This window comes from Emydura macquarii, unplaced genomic scaffold (genome assembly GCF_026122565.2).
Source record: "Emydura macquarii macquarii isolate MOO-44397 ecotype Brisbane River unplaced genomic scaffold, CSIRO-AGI_Emac_v2 contig_1146, whole genome shotgun sequence".
NCBI lineage: Eukaryota > Metazoa > Chordata > Testudines > Chelidae > Emydura > Emydura macquarii.
In genome coordinates, this window is record NW_027131283.1 from 1506453 (window position 1) to 1524652 (window position 18200).

Genomic DNA, 18200 nt, shown 5'->3' on the forward strand with positions numbered 1-18200 from the left:
ACACAAAGGCACCACATCTAGAATAGTACATGCAAATTTGGGTACCTCACTGCCAGAAATATGTCAACTTTTTTAGGGTAATTCTGAAAATAACAGCAAAAGAGCATTTGGTTATTTATAAAAATGACATTTTATCTATTGTCTAAGTAGGCAATAAATTGCATATAATTTATATTATGAAATATCTGGGGGTAAAGTCTCACCTGACTGACAGACAGTACACTCCTGTGTCGTCTAGACATGAACTCAGCCAAGCTTAGTTTCAAGATGAGTACAATACATGTCTTACAAAGTCTGAAGTTTTGTATTAAATCCGATTGTTCCTGGCAAATATAGAGAAAATGAGGGTGTTCAAGAGGAAGCTAATAAGTTGATTTCTTACATTTCTACAGAAAGTGGAATAGAATTTTTTCACAAATAACCTTTTGCTGGAATGTTTTTGACATGACTAAAAGCAGATCTTTACAACATGATATGTGGTAAAAGAAAAAGAGCACTTTAAACAGTTTCCAGCAGATTTCTTGAGACTGCTCTGGAGCTTTCAGAACTAAGATAAATCACTTGTTTTTTTCCAGATTATATTTAATATAATCTTTATATTAGATTACTATAGTATCCTTGACCCCTCCTTTTCATAGTGATATTATTCTCCATAGCTGTGACTAAATACTCATTTGTGAATTCTGGTAGTGTATGCATTAGTCTTGCAAGTATTTTTCTGGCACAAATACTTGTGCAAATTAAAATTTGTTTTGTTCATATTTTAAAATCTTTCCATGCACATTTGTGGGAGTAAACTCAGTTACTCTAATCTTTGTGGAAAGTGAACACAAGATGTTAGAGCCCAAATGAAGCTAATTTATTTTAAAATGTGAGTAGATATTACCAGACAATATTTTTTGGTATTTGCTGAACTCTAACATTGAATATTCTTATTGAATGATCAGCTCTCAGTTTTTCATCATGTTTTATACTGACCCAATGTCAGATAAAAGTCATGAAAATCCTGTAAATATTGTAGTGAAGGAATCTATTTGATTAATTGACCCCATGGAACTCTGAATATACCTGCCTACAAATGACTGATTTCTCTTAGGCATAATACATACATTTCTGTTAGTAGATATTAGTTACATAATAATACAATTCTGGGAGTTATGTGACTGGCTGATCTGTGATTCAATAAAAAATTCTTCATTTCCTCCTTCCTGTCCCCTTCTGTTACGTTTGATTCATTTGACCCCAATACCTGTAGCAACGCCCTGAATAAGACTTTTTTTTTTTTTTTTTTTTTTGACATTGCTGGCTGCCTTTCTGTAGGAGAACAATGTGAAAGTCAATGCTGAATATTGATCCCCAAAGAGTCCAAAAGCCTAGTTTGTTATAAATACATATTATATCCTGTAGGGACTACAAATGGTTTTTTTTCCTTTGGCTTCTACTAGAAATGGTGAAAGTTTAGGGCCTGTTTCTGCACCTTTACTCATATGAGATTTTTACTCACATGAATAATTAAATTGATGTCATTAGACTACTCAGATAAGGCTACTCATGTGAATAAGGATTTGTAGATTAAATTGTCCCTCCACCACTCTCTTAGATCTGATGATAAAGTTTAGCTCATAACTGCAATTGCTATGTAAACCTTCCCTTTAAACATGTATTTTTTAATACTCAACATGTTTAGATTGCTATTAAGAGGCTGGATTGTGATTATACATAATAAATTTGCTTGGTTTGATTCCACTACATATTTTGCCTTAAGGGAATTATTTGTTTTCCAGTTTCCAATGAACATACATTACTAAATCTATTCAGTCCTTGAGACGGCTTCAGAATTAAAACACTTGCACTAAACAAATTGACTGCTGTGGATTTGGTGCCGAAGTTAATCTTCAATTTAAACTTTCATCCATGGAGAAATAGCTTTTAGTAGAATGTTGATATGCTGCATTACTTGTGAACAATAGCAGTGTCTGCCATATCTATGGTATAATTTGTTGAAGCTTTGCTCACCCAAAAGAGATAATGTGTAACATAGTACACCTGTGGCACTCTGGCCCTCCCTTCCTTCAGTTTTTAAAATTCTTTACTCACAATTTTAAATAAAGATAAACATAACACAGTAACATGCGACTATCCCTATAGCTATTTAGAGAAAACAGTAGGATATTTTTTTTTTGGACAAGAAGTTCTTCTTTAAATGATACACCCGCTTATGAGACTAGATAGATTTGGTTAAGGAAAACCAAAATTCAGATGTGTTAATCCTCAGTGATTTGTGAATGTGGCTAGATTAACAAAAGCATTTTATGTTGAAAGATGTAATGGAGGAAATTACTTTAATTAGCTCCAGGTACCAATTACCCAAATAATTTTTAGGCAAGTTTAATAAAATGAAATCTGTGGTTTCCTGAATTTAAGATTTGAAATAGATAATATATACTGGATTCCCATAAGTATCTCCTCAGACAGCTGTCTGCATTATTCATAGATAACTTTACTGAGGCTGTAATCTCTGAATATGCTGGAAAGACAGTGGAGATTAACCCAACGCAACCCAACTCAGTCTTGTGAAGGAACTGCATTGGCAAGCCCAAGTCTCCCCTCGTCTCAGCCTCCTCTTCCCCAGCTCCCACCTTTTCTCTGCCCTATACTTGCCAGTTCATTTCTACAAGTCACCTATCACTGCTTTCCCCAACCTCTGTGCACTTTGCCAACCATTTCATGGGTGGCTGAGCAATGGAGGCAGCAGCCTGGGCTCCTGCTGATTCTTAATTACCCTGGGATTTTGCTGCTTTCTTAGCCAGTGGGAGGTGAATTTCTGATCACCCCCTTGGAACTGATTTCCAGGTTGCATTTGACTGACTGGGCAGCAATTCTTTAGAGCCCAGTGATCTGAAAGGCTGGGAATAGTTACACTTTCCAAGTGATACTTGATGCTCATATAAAAACTAAAACATACTAGTATGCAAGTTTATTCAAGTTTCTTACTCACTCTAATTTAAAGGCTCTCCACCTTATTTTCCAGTGGGGTAGGCAGTGTATGAAATGTAGCTTCAGGTCCTTCCTGAACAAAAACTCATCTGGGTGGATGAAGCACAGCAGTCCCTGCTGGAGTGAGGAAGGGGGAAACAAATACCGCCTCCCAAGGATCATCCCCCTAAGAAAGGGAAAACCTAATTTCAGGGGTGACCATAGCATGGGAAGTAGAAGGGGAGGGTGTCAGGAGTGGGATTGAAGTTCCCTGTGGCCGAGGTGGGGGACCTCTCCCCAGGCACAGGGATTGACTGGGCCAGTGTGGGGGGCCTCTCTGTGACACTGGGCTTGGGCACTGTGAAGGGTTTGGCTACCACAGCCTCAGCATCAGGTTGGACCCTGACTGGGTTAGGGTCCCTGGACTGCTCCAGGAATGACTGCCCCGCTTCAAGACACCTGTCCCAGGAATGACTGCCCTGCTTTTGTCAGTGTTCTGAATGGAGACTATGCACCATATTGAATTAAAATAAAACAAAACAACCAAGACAGTCTTATGCCAAAATAGAAATACTAAGGTATTGATTCACCACTTGGTTACTCGAATATTACACTGGTTTAACTGTTGATTTTAGTGAAGCTATGTAGGCATAAAACTGGCATAATGCAGTCCCTTAACACACAACCTCAACTCCTTACATAGGAAAACTGCTATTGACTTTTCTGGAATAAGGACTTCCAGGCCCTAAATGTCAGTAGATATATGTTCTGAATCTTATCGTCAAATCAGTCACACTGTTCCACTTAATCAAATTTGAATCTTCCCCATTATATTTTCCCAAAATATATTTTTTTGCCCTCATGCTAAGTATGATGAGAGGAAGGGCTAAATCCATTTATAGAAGGGATACTGTGCGCTCTGAAAATGAATTTCCACTCAGCTATCAAGTTATCATCAGAGGTGGTTTATCTTGGAGAATGAAAGTTTAAATGGGAAATTAAGCACTCAGAGTGACTTTAAAAATTCTTTGCATCATTTTGCCCTTAATGTCACACTTCACCAGACACACTTTGAAGTGCAGTGAATCATACTTTAAACAAGCAGACATTAATATAATGACAGCAGATAATGCAGTAGAGGTGAATAATAAGTGTTCGCAGTCTTAACTTTTTCTTTACAGCATTCTCTCCTAGGTGCTTAATAGAACTGATGGACAATTTATAAAATGCATATGCTGTTTTATAGATTGGCACTTGGGACCCAGCAAGTGGCCTTAACATGACAGAGAATCAGAAAGGAAAACCAGCAAACATCACAGACTCCCTATCCAATCGCTCTTTAATTGTTACCACCATTTTGGTAAGTAATTATATTTGCATTCCTTTTCTGGAAATACAGATGTACATAGAAGTGGATAGAAAAACCTGTACTAATTACATCGGTAATGAACAGTATGTCATGTATTTTACAGTTATTTAGCAATTACTGTGTAATGAATGAGCTACAGTGTTAATTTAGTCACGGATTTTTATTCTGGTCTAAATTGATGTAAATTACTCTCTCTTTAGTGCTATCTCATTTATTTAATAATTTAGGCTTCCTCATTATTGGCGAAAATCTTTAAATTTGGACAAAATAAATTAATCTACTCTTTTTAATGTCATATTTAGAAAAAAAGAGATATGTGATGATTCAAATGAAATGGAAAGATGATTGGGCCGATGACTCAAATTCAGAACATTGTCACTACAAATTTATCAGTCAGAAAGCGTAAGGTTTTATTACCACAAACAGTAGTAAATATTTTCTGTCTTTTTCATCACAAGTATCTTGAAAATTTTATGTAAGCCTCCTTTTTAATCATATGAAAGGATTTTTTTTAGATTAGCAATTATCTTAAGCAAATCAAATGAACAATTTTCCTCAACATTTTTTTATCCTCATCACCAAATTAATACCAATTAGTCAAGTATTTTAACTTTCCTGTATTTATATTTTTGAATTATATAATAATTAATGCTCAGTAATATCTGTACTGTTGTTTTGAAACAACAATTTTAATTTTAACACAAATGAGACGCTCTTGAGAAGTGTTGATGTGTCTGTATCTGATGATGAGGTTGAGGGATTGTTTGAAGGCCAGAAGTGAAACCCTTTCTGGCCTTCAAACAATCCCTCAACCTCATCATCAGATACAGACACATCAACACTTCTCAAGAGCGTCTCATTTGTGTTAAAATTAAAACCCTCCAATGTCTTCAAGTGCATAATTAGAAGCAAGCTCCCTACAGACCAGGACACGTTAACTCAAAGTGTCACCAGATCCTACTAGAACAACAGATACAAAACCTGCAGCCATATCTCCCCTGCTACAGTGATCAACACCGCACACAACACACCTTTCAAGATCCATGTATCCTACACATGCCTACCACAACATGTGGTGTACCTCATCCAGTGCACTAAATGCCCCAATTACAACTATGTGGGTATAACCAGACAGTTACTACGCTTTCAAATGAACTTACACAGGAAAATGATAAAAGACAAAAACATTGTGTGGCCTGTGGCTGAAAACTTTTCATAAAATGATCACTCTATATCTGACCTATGAGACCTCATCCTCAAAGGAAACACACAACAATTTCAAAAGATGAGCCTGGGAGCTTAAATTCATAACGGCTAGACACTAAAAATCTATAACCCACTAACCTCCCTTTTTGTCTTAACACCTGCAGAGGTATTAATGGGCCACTCTACCTTGAATATTCCTCTAAGGGAATATATTCTAACTACTTATGCTAAACTCTCTGTTCCACCTAGCATTTTGCTGTGATACGGGGAGTACTTTTCCCAGACCTGAAGAAGAACTATGTGTGGGTTGTCTCTCTCACCAACAGAAGTTGGTCCAGTAAAAGATTTTATCTCACCCACCTTGTTTCTCTAATAGCCTTGGATTGACAGGGCTACAACCACACTGCATACGTACCATTCCTGTAATTCTGCAGTCCAATCAGAAGGATGATGATACTGTGCCTGTATCTGAACTGACATTCAGACACAGTTGGCAACTTAGATTTATTTTAACATATCAAACTGGATTTTCATAGGCTTATAGCTTTTAAAGCCAAAAGGGACCACTGTGTTCATCTAGTTTGACCTCTTGTATAACACAGGCCATAGATGTTCACCCAGTAGTATTTTGCATCTAGCCCAAAAATCTGTTTGAACTACAGCAAATGTATTAGAAAAATATCCATTCTTCATTTAAAGACTCGTTGCTATGGGGACTCTACTAATATCCATTGGGAAGCTGTTCCAATGGTCAAATATCCTCACTTAAAAATATGCACTATATTTCCTTTTTGAGCATAGTTAACTTCAACTCCAGCCATTGTAATATCTTTTACTTCTTGTATAAGTAATTACCGACCATGATCAAATCATCTCTTAAGTTCCTTCTCCATAAAATTTAGACTGAACTCTTTAGTCTCTCATTGTAAGATGTTTTCCAGAATCATTCTTTCACTTCTTCCCTAAGCCCTCTCTAATTTTTTTAAAATGTGAACATCAGAAATGGATACAGTATTCCAGTAAAGATCTCGTGAACACCATATACCCAGGTAATAATGCCTTCCTCCCTGCCCACCCCCTGCTCCTTGTTTACATCGAAATATCATCTTAACTATTTTTGCCACAGTGTCACATTGGGAGCTCATGTTCAACTGGTTATCAACGATGTCTCCTAAATCCTTTCCAGAGTTGCTGTTTTCCAGAATATTGTCCCCAGTCCAAGTAGTCTGGCCCAACATTCTTTGTTCTTAGATGTATGTCATTGAATTTGACAGTATCAAAACTCCTGTTGTTTGATTACATCCATTTTACCAAGCAATTCAAATTGTTCTGTATCAGTAACCTGGCCTCCTTATTATTCACTACGCAACCAATCTTTGAATCATCTGCAAACTTCATCAGTAATGATTGTATATTTTCTTCCAGATCAGCAATAACAATATTGGGCTAAGAACCAAACCCTGTAGGACCCCACTAGAAACATACCCTTTAACTGGCAATTCTCCATTACCAATTATATTTTGAGATCTATCAGTTAGCGAGATTTTAATCAATTTAGCATGTGTCCTATTGATTTAGTATAGTGCTAATTATTTTATTCAGAATGATGACTTTACAAAAGGGTAAACGACGCCAGTGCAACTAGTGGCTTTGCCTGTATGTGCTAGAGGTGAGCATTGGAATGGCCACATGTTTGTAATTAGGGCAAATTCTCAGTGTAGACAAGAACTACATTTTCTTATGCATCATTTTTGGGTGCTAGCTGTGTAGACATTTGTCCAAATCCTGTGCTTCCAGATGGAATGCATAATTAAGAAAAGAAATCTGAGGATATTCAAATGGGTGTTACTAGCTGCTCACTTGTAGTGCAGTAATTGCCTTTTTACACCTCAGTTATTGTTTGCTGAAGACCTGGGTAACTGCAATAATTATTCTTAAGTGTAAAGAAAAGACATAGGAAGGGAGGTGCTCAAAATAATTAAAGGTCCAAAAGCCTCTTTTCCTTGTATTGATATATAAGCAGGCTTGGAAAGATTAGATTTATATAAGTAAAGGTAGGCAAATGTCAACTTCTCTGTACACACACACTCTCTCTCTGACAAAAAAATGTCCATTGATAATCAAAATGTACAGATAGTCAAAGTAAGAAAAATGCTGCTTTAGAACTTATTATAGTTTGATTGAGGGATATTTACTTTGTATATTTTGACAGGTGATGTTAACATTTTGTGTTTTAGTGGTTTACAAAGCTTTAACTTTTTGAATCTCAATGTCTATTGCCATTAAATAATTACTGTCTGACTCCCTTGCATAGTTTTCTACAACTCTGAAGATTAAAATGGATAAAAATCAGAAAAAATGCTTAGAACTCAGAATTTTGTGCAAATGTGAAAATTTAAATGAATACAAATAGAAAATGTTTAAAGTAAGCATCAATATTATCCATCAGAATTATAATACATAAAAATTGAATTCTATCAAGTCTATAAATGTGGTGCTTTGTCTTGGCTGCACAGAGAACAGGTGTGGTGCCTTGCTTTTGTGGCTTCACTCTTTGTGTTTAATAAGTGTTTGCACTTAGGACACATCATGCTATTGACTGTATTCGTTGAACAGTCAACAGTGGGCAGGAGATTTTGTGTTTTCTCTTTTTATTTCAGTATATTATACTCCTGAAGTTTCAGCTGCACAGCCCTCTGTGACAAACTGCCTGTCTGGAACCAAGCTCTCAAAAATAATGGAAAAGTTAAAATCACAAAGGAGAGAACTAGCCAGTTATAGCTTTAGGGATCCCTCCAAAAGTGTCTGTAGCAGGTTCTGTAATAGCAACCAAGCTGATTTAAAGGCCTGTGTTTTTTTGTGCTGCTACTACTGCTAATGTTTCTGCTTTGTTCAGCGTCACCAGGGTACTGTCAAGGAAGAATATATCCCCTGAAGGGCAGCATGGTATCAGTGCTGGCTGCAAACTGGGGAAAACAAGGATAGTATGGAACACTACACAGCTGGCATGACAGATGTATGCCATTGCTGATCCATCTGGAACACATGGCATATGCCAGCCACTTTGCTAGACACTGCCTGGAAAGGCAGGGAACGTGTGAGAGAGAATCTCCAATGCAGCCATAGAAATTCAAAAATATCACATGGAAAACATAGTTTTCTCTTTATTTCCTCGTTTATATCTCCTTTCTTACATTTTATAATACAGTCAGAAAAGACTACTTGGCTCGATTAGCCTGACAGCATGGATTATATAGTAGGGCTAATCCCTCATTTAAATCAACCACACTACTGCCCTGCATATCTATTAACTGCATGGATGATACCTTGGTTATTTTCCTTGGTAGTTTGGTCTGGCTGCCAAGTGCAGTTAGTTTTAAGAACCTAGCTGTGGTTATTTCTTCTTGTTTCACTACCTTCTAAAATTTCAAACAGTGCCTTACTCTCCTTTATATTGTAAAGGTGGTTTAAAGATTGTGATTATGCGCAGCCTACTCCCTTGTCTTTTGTAGATGGCTGTATAGGCCCAGAGAAAAAAATAAATAAACTAGAATTTCATAGTTTCATAGATTATAAGGCGAAAAGGACCACTGTAATCTATTCTGACCTCCGGCATAACACAGGCCATAGGAAGCAATGGCTCCCAGGGACTCTTGGGGTACATCTCCACTACAAGTGGGAGTGATTCTCCCAACCCATGTAGACAGACTCCTACTAGTGGGGTTTGAGCTATCACACTTAGGGCTGGTCTACACTGATAATGTAGATAGATGGAATGCAGTTTCCATTGACCACATAAAGCATGCGTCTCCACTGGTATGTCAGTTCCGCTGACCTAAATCACGGTAAAATTCAACTTAATAAACCACCTCTGCAAGTGGCATAGCGCTGAAGTTGAATTGCAGGGGTTGAATGAGCATCAGTGTAGGCAAAGCACAACATAAATCGACATCATTGGCCTCCAGGAGGTATCCCATAATACTCTGTTGTGACTGCTCTGCACATTCGCAGTCTGCTGCACAGTGGCCACGTAAACAGGAAATAGCTCCTCCCATCAAGCCCTGGGAAATTTTGAATTCCCATTTCCTGTTTGGTCAGCATGGAGAGAGCTTGCCAGCACAACTAATCATGGCGACTGCATGCCCCAAATGCACTCCATTCCGGAGTCGACCTGAGGTCTTGGATCTCATCAGTCTGTGGGGTGAAGAGTCTGAGCAAACAAAAGAAATTTGGATATCTATGAGAAGATATCTCACGGCACGTTGGAGAAGGGACACAACAGGGACGTGCAGCAATGCCACATTAAGATCAAAGACCTGATGCAGGCTTATCAGAAAACCAGAAATGCTAACAGTCGTTCTGGCTCCTCACCAAAAACATGCCATTTTTACAAGGAGCTGCATGCGATTCTTGACGGAAGTCCCACCACTATGCCACCACGCAGCATTGATACCTCGGGGGAATCTGAGGCCAAGATGAATGAGGATGAGTCTGTGGATGATGATGATGAGGAGGATGATTAAGAGAACAGAGTGCAGGCGAGGCGGGTTTCCTTCTTCCTGAAAGCCAGGAGCTGTTTGGAACACAGGAGCAGCCCACCCAGATACAGGAATCTGTGACTGACTGGGATGCTGGGAAAGGCACATCTGGTGAGTATGTACTGCAAATTGCATGTCTTTCATAATATCCCCTGTCCAGAATCTTGTACCAGTGAGAAAAAGTGGTGTCTGTGGCAGTGGGGCTGTGCTTCCTCATACTTGGTGTGCTTAAGCATTGGGTTCACCCTGGAAAAGATTATTTATGTGCATAGGGATAGTCTGAGAATCCTCCATGAATAGCTCCAGGAAGCTGTCATGTAGGTACTCTGCAATCCTTTGCAGAAGGTTTCTTGAGAGGATAGTCTTATTTCTTCCATAGCAATAGGACACTTTCCCCGCATCATTCTGTTATTCATTGTGCAGGCATCATCGCGGAACACAGCATAGCAGCATAAGGCCCAGGTCTGTAGCCAGATGCTTGCAGCAAATCCTCCCTTTCTGCCTGTGTGACCCTTAGCAGGCTCATATCACTCATGGTTACCTAGGGAAGATGGTGCACATTTACAGTATCTACCCAAGAAAGTTTTTTAAAGTGTGTGTTATTCCCCAGCTGGGCACACTGCAAGTTGCTAAGCATGATGTTATTACTACTGGCCTTGTGCATCTGCAAATGGGTTCCCATTTTTTACTCTAGAGACATTTAACCCGTACGTACTCCTCACCCTTTGTACTGCCTCTTAAAAGCCTGATCAATGGGAACCCAACCTCCATGCTGCTCTAGGGAGCATGGACTTGTGCAGCATGGGCACCAGGAATTTCTCCAACATAGCTGCACTAGCCCCTTACTTACCATGACTGGAATGGCGCTCTGACCCCTTCAATAGTTAGGCAATGGTATGTGGTTCTAACCTTCCTTTGGGAAGACTAAAGGGAGTTATTTATAAATTGTAACATTGTTTTTCATCCATGGGATGAGTTAACAATGGGTACCTTGTGCTTTGATTCCCTTACAGTGGACAACATGGCCTTCAACACACCACCTCATACTCCTGCAGAGCATCCGTCGCAGATAAGAAGGCAGGAAAAAAAAACTTGGGATGACATGTTTAATGAGATAATGAACACCTCCACAGCTGCTGACACAGAGCTAAGAGCGTGGAGGATTTCATTATCTGACAGGCTGAACATGGACATGGACAAAAGAAAGGCATTACAGGAGTATGAGCGTTCAAAACAAGAAGAGATGCTGCGTATAATGCGTGATCAGTCAGAGATGTTGAGACATCTGGTTGAGCTTCAGGAAGCTCAGCAGCAAGACAGACTCTCTCTATGGCCTCTGCAAAACTCTGAGCTAATGCATTCTTTCCTAACCCCCACCCCAAAGCGGTCTACTAGGAGGTTGAGCAGTATATGCTGCACTCCTCGCCGGTTGAGGGGAGCAGAAAGAGGTGATGGCCCCTTTAAGGAGTGGGAATGTGTAATTCTTTTGTGTGTGCACGGCCAAAATGGGCTCTGTATCCCCTCTGGCCCCACACAATGCATGCGGAACTTTCAATTATCTTCCTTCCCCTCCCCCACCCCCCGCGAAGGATCACCAATAAAAAAAGTACTGCTTTACAATTTCATTACTGTTTATTTATTAATAACAAGGGAATAAAGGGTGGGGGAAGTTACCGGGGGAGGAATGGATCAGTGGGGGAGGGGGAAGGTTGGGGGGAAAACATACTGCTTCACAATTCATTACCGTTTATTTATTGATAAGAAGGGAATAAAGGGAGGGAGACGCTGGGGGGGAGGGGAACTGGATCGGTGGGGGATGAGTAGGGGATGTGATGTGAAAGCACAGCACAGATAAGCTAAACAGATAAACATTACTGATGTGTCTTGTTGCAAAAGCAGTTTTTTCAATGCTTCCCTGAGGCGCAGCATTCTGCAATTGGCTCTCAGCGTTACAGTGGCATCTGGCTGCTCAAAATTAGTGGCCAGCCTATCTGCTTCCACAAACCAACTTCTCCCCTTTTGTCTCACAGACATTATGGAGCACACAGTAGGCAGATATAAATATTGGGATGTTTTTTTCACTGAGGTCTAACTTAGTGAGCAGGCTGTGCCAGCGCATCTTTAAACATCCAAATGCACATTCCACCACCATTCTGCACTTGCTCAGTCTATTATTAAAACGCTCCTTGTCGCTGTCCAGATACCCTGTGTAGGGCTTCATTAGCTAGGGGAGCAAGGGGTAGGCAGGATCACCCAGGATCACTATTGACATTTCAACATCGCCAATACTGATTTTTTGGTCCGGGAAGAAAGTGCCCACCTCCACCTTTTTGAACAGACCTGAGTTCCTAAAGATGCGCATGTCATGCACCTTTCCAGACCACCCCACACCGATGTCGGTGAAGCATCCCCTGTGATTCACAAGGGCCTGCAACACCATTGAGGAATACCCCTTTCGATTTATGTACTCTGTAGCAAGGTGGTCCGGGACTAAGATAGGGATGTGCATGCCATCTATGGCCCCACACAGTTTGTGAACCCCATTGTGGAAAAACCTTCCACTATGTCCTCCACGTTTTCCAAAGTCACTACCCTTCTTAGCAGAAATTTATTAATGACCCTGCACACTTGTATCACAGCTGCTCTCATGGTGGATTTACTGACTCCGAATTGATTCCCAACTGACCGGTAGCAGTCTAGCAATGCTAGCTTCCACAGAGCGATGGCCACTTCTCTTCTCCAATGTCAGAGCAGGTCTCAAGCGAGTATTCATGCATTTCATGGCTGGGGAGAGGTCTCTGCAAAGTTCAAAGAAAGTGGCCTTTCACATTCGAAAGTTCTGCAGCCACTGCTCATCATCCCACACATAATGATGTCACTGCTTCTTTCCTGGGACCAGAAGCGGTGCTTCACCGACTGCAGATGGTGCATGACAGCCTGCAGCAAATGGGAATTGTTTTGTTCTATGGCTTATAGGAAGGCAGCCTCTGTAAAATCGCAATTTGCAGCGCTGTGGCTCTTGTCTCACCCCTGAAAAGTCGTGAGGTGTTTGTGATTCTCACAATAATAGTGCAGAGCTGAGCAGGCTCCATTCCTCTCAGGCAATGGTGTATGCATGGCAGAGAGTGAAGGGTTTGAAAAAATGGCTCAAAAAGGAGATCATTTGTTTGGACTGTGACAGGAAGGGATGGGGGGAGGGACAACATTGCATTATGGGAGAATGACAACCTTCCCAAAAGCTTCTGCAACTAATTGGACTGTGAGATAGCTACCCACGGTGCACTGCTTTGATTCGCAACCCAAGCACGGCTAGTGGGGATTCATTCCTCTGACACAATGAGGGTGGTGTGATCACACTCCTGCAACTTCTAAAATTTGGCAGGTGAAAGTCAATTTAAAATAAATCAACTTCACTCCGCAGTGTAGACATACCCTTAGAATAGCAGTGTGAGCAGTGCAGTGTAGACATAGCCCATTGTCCAGTGTAAGCCCAGGGTTAGGAAAACTTAAGTTAGCAGCCCTGAGTTTGTTAACCTAGGCTTGAGTGTCTCTACGCATCTGTAAACTCCAGATTAGAATTGTTGAACCCTGGAGGCTCCAGAGGCAACACTTCATTATTTGGGGGGTGAGTCCAAACACTCATATCCCAGACTTCCTAGCAACCTTCCAAAATGTGGCCACTCTAGCCCTTTGTTCATGGTGCAGTGAGGAAAAACTTGATTGTCCACCAATATTGACTGTCCACAGGAGAAAGAAAGTTAGCCTCTGGGATTGTGGGATACTTTTGGCAGATTCCCAGAGCCTGAGTCCAGTAGGGCTACATCTACATTACAAAGCAATAAAGCTTGAACCCTGGGTCCCAGCTTGACTCAGGTTCAGACACTCCTCCTGAGACCCTGGGTCTGAGCCCTGGGTTTGCATGATTTGTGTGTAGATAGAAGGGGGGCTAGGCTTGAGCTTGTTGGAACCCAGCTCAAGCCCTGATGACATGAGTCTGTCTACCTGGGTTTGGAGGCTTGCTCACAGCTGCAGTGTAGACTGATCCAGAACCAGGACTTCCAGGCTCCCTGGGCCACTCAGATTGTCATCTGATGGACTACCTGAGCTCCAAGAATCTTGGGAAACCTTTTTAAAAAGGGCAAAACTGAATTTCAGAATTCCTATTCTATGGGAAATATTGAAATTTTGGGGTTTGATCCATTCTGGAATGATTGTGTTGTGTGGTTTTTAGTCTTTTGTTTTGGAATTTCCCACTGAATAAGAATTCCAGTTTATGGCCAGCTCTAGTTCTGATAAAGCCTCTCAGAAGTTCACAGCGTGTTGCAGAGATCACCTTAAATGTACTAAATACCTTTGTTTGCATAATTTGTCCATGGACAGCGAGAACTCTGGCTTTAGCTTTGTACATACATGCTTTGTACATACACACGTTGCTTTGGTTTTGTACAGACATGTCTTTCATGTTTGTTATGCCTTATAATTACGCCTTTGATGTGAAAGCTATGTAATGTTTAGTTCAACCTTTATGTCCGTAGTGTTCATAATGACATTTATTTATCTATGCTGAGTCTCAAAATGTGATAATACTTGTATATTTGAAATGTCCCTTATATTTTGAGTAGTTTTACCAAGTGGTTAGCCTCACTTTTGGCAGAGATATGTTTTTCCAGCAACAGCATATAATGGGGAGAAGTAATTTGCTGATGTGATAGAAACTATTACCGTTCATGCTACAGTCTTCATTCTACATGTTATGTGACTGTGCAAACCAGTCTTTTAGTAAGACCAAAATAATTTATTTAACTACTTTTCTACTTCCAGAGTTACTGTTGAAACACCGGTATGAGCTGTTTGAGCAGACATTTTGTTTTTCATTACATACATGACAATTTTCACATTTTTAGAAACAGCAGCATTTGAATTTGAACATGGTTCTTCAATGCAACTTAATTTCTGTAACAAAAAAGCAATTAAAAATCTTCGGCTTTTTGGCTTAAAAATAGGGTCATTTTAGAATGAACACAAACAAGTTGTGATGCAAATGTCCATTTTTCTAAAAAAAATTGGATCATTTTTACAAATTTGAAGGTTTTCAACGTTTTTAGTTTGCTTTGCATTTTAAACACCTCTAGGGCATAGTTCCTAAGCTGTGGAAACCAAGTGCGCATTATATATGTATCCATGCAATAGTCCATGTGGAATTAGGGATATGTAGAATCTATTGAATTTCCTAGTTTTACAAGAATTTCTTCCACATTTTTGAGAAAAAGCATAATTTTTTTTTCATACACAAGGAACTGCAGGCTTATGTTTAATGTCTGTTTTTTCCTCTTTCATTCATGATGGTGGGAGCTGCATACTGAGGAAAGAATTTTTTATCTAGCCTTCATTATTCATTTGTTGATTATTTAGGTGGTCAAGCAACCTATACATTTTAACGAATTGACAAATCAGATAATATTTTGTATCCACTGGGTGTTTTAACCCTGGAAAATTGCTTGTCTCTCATCAAAAGACTAATTTATTATAATTTAACATGTTGGTGTCTGTTGGGAAAGGTCTGAATCCCCTTTATTTTCCGGCAGACAAGTTGTAGTCTTGACTATTACTCCATACATTTTGGTGCTCAAAATGCAAAGAACTTGGGTTAAAAATCACCCTTGTGCTGAGGCCCACACAATGGCTGTGTACCATGTAAACCTTCAGAACAGGGTTTAAGTCTAGCTTACATGGTGCACAGAGTTTGTACTGACCCACTGTACACACAAACCAAATCTCTAATGCATATGTTCAATGTTACTCTTACAAAAGATGTAGACAAGGGTTGAGTGTATGAAGTGTGTATGAAGGAGTACAATGGCATCAGTACAGACTACAGTAGTTTGATGTCAGTGCAATGAGATCAAAATACAAGTTATTTTTCTCCAATATATACCTTCTCAGGAAATCCACATGCTGAGCTGAATGATCACAAGACCTTTGAGAGGAAGAATGTCCACATAGTTAAGGCTCTGGACAATGACTCAGAGATGTTTGCTTTGATTCCCAGATCTGTAGCAGACATCTTAGAAGATACTAGACAAGTTATCCATGATCTCAGTTCTCTATCTCTGAAATGGAGATTCCTCCTCACAGGAATGCTGTAGGGGTCAGTTCATTACGGATGTATACGTGGTGTCCTGAATCTGGTACTAATCAATATATATATATTTTCATTAATAACTTGGATAATGGAGTGGTGTGTATGCCTATAAAATTTGCATTTGACACCAAGCAGAACACTTTGAATTTGAATTAGAGTTCAAAATAACTCTGTCAAACTGGAAAATTGATCTGAAATAAAAAAGATGAAATTCAGTGAAGATAAGTGCAGAGTAGTAGACTTAAGAAATAAAAATCAAATGCACAACTACAAAATAGGGACTATCTGGCTAGGCAGTAGTACTACTGAAGGGACTATAAAGCTGTGGTTTTCATCCTGTAGCCCACAGATCTCTGGGGGTCTGCAGATTATGTCTAAGATTTCCAAAAGGGTTTGCACCACCATTTGAAATTTCTTAGGGGCCCACAAAGGAAAGAAGGTTGAAAACCACTGCTATGGAGGTTATAATGGACCACAAATAGAATATGAATCAACAATGTAATTCAGTTGTGAAAAAGGCTAGTATCATTCTGCAGTATATTAACCGGTGTGTCTTTTGTAAGACATGGGAAATAATTGTCCTGCTCTATTGCACTGCTGAGGCCTCAGCTGGAGTACTGTGTCCAATAGGCTTAATCTGTAGCAAGGGAGATTTAGGTTAGATTCAAGGAAAAACTTTCCAACAATAAGGATAGTTAACCACTGAAATGGTCTTTTAAGGGTGGTAGTGGAATCCTCATCATAGGAGAGTTTTAAAAACAAGTTGGACAAACACTTGTCTGGGATGGTCTAGGTTTACTTGGTCCTGTCTTGGCACAGGGGGCTGTAATGATGACCTCTTGAGGTCCCTTCCAACCCAACATTTCTATGATTACTGTTTGTGAAGAGATCAGGTTATATAATGATGACCACCTCAGAAATAAGTGCCTCTAGAAAAATGCTGATACTGCCTATTGGATGAGAAGCACAATCCTGTTAGGTGTTTTTTCCACATTATTGAGGATTTTCTAAAGATATATCATAAGAACAGAACATATTGCTTCACATTATAATGAGAAATAATAAAGACTTTGATGTTCTTTGTTCATCACACAAGGTGTATGATTCAGTTCAGCTGAAAGTAGGTTAATTCTATGCAGTGTGTAACAATTTAATGATTTTGCGTTCTGTAGTTTGAATGAATTAGTTTTGGTAAAAATAGGATTCCGCTCAAACATATTCTGCTTTGGTGGAACTGCAATTTAGCAAGCTTGTCTGGGATTCAGCCCAATTAATGTAAAATCTGGCTAAAGTTAAAAGCTTATTTTTGGGCATAAAATATTTTATTTAAGAACTTAGGTGATGATGACAGCGCTGGAAAGATGAACTCTTGTTTTCAGTGCTTTAAAACATGATGCATGGAAGTATAATAATGGTTAAACACTTCAGAACCAGAAAGGTCACGAGGCAGATTTCTGAATAGTACCTTAAGGGTGCCACACAAAGACATCCATAATGGATTTGTGTCAGTGATAGTGCTATCTGGAACCTGTAAAGAAATCCTGCTTTGCTGTTCACTCATCCCTTGCTATGACACCCCCATCAAAAATACCCCTGCTCAAATGGCTATGAGGAGTCAGAATAAAACATTACATTGCTTTGATTGGTTGTAGCTTCTGGAGTGCTTCACCTCTCCCTTTTGCATTCTGACTGCCAACTGTGAGAGCTCTTTGTGTACCCCTTACATCTGACATAAATATTAATTAGATATGGCAGCATTTTAACTCCTGTGAGCAGAATAAAGATCAAAATGCCCAGCTCTAACAATGGCAAATCTTCAGGAAGACATTCCTCTTCTCAGAAAGAGGACTTTTATTATTATTTTTTTAAAGTGAAAACAAAATACACTGCAGACTCTCTCCAATTAGGAAAAAAAATGTGCTACCTCAGTTCACAGGAAAATTTATGTCACCAGAAGGAAGTGTTCATG

General features: G+C 39.5%; 1 protein-coding gene across 5 annotated transcripts in view; it reads left to right on the forward strand.

Moving 5' to 3' along the window:
* The window catches only part of GRIK2 (glutamate ionotropic receptor kainate type subunit 2), a 614149-nt gene that overhangs the window by 355352 nt on the left and 240597 nt on the right, over positions 1-18200 (forward strand). For 4 of the 5 annotated variants that reach the window (XM_067546518.1, XM_067546520.1, XM_067546521.1 and 1 more), the window contains one exon: positions 4223-4336. In XM_067546518.1, coding sequence (XP_067402619.1) covers positions 4223-4336 — 114 coding nt within the window. Of the gene's footprint in view, positions 1-4222; positions 4337-8211; positions 8264-18200 lie in introns of those variants that run through there. The other variant, XM_067546523.1, reaches the window with a different exon arrangement.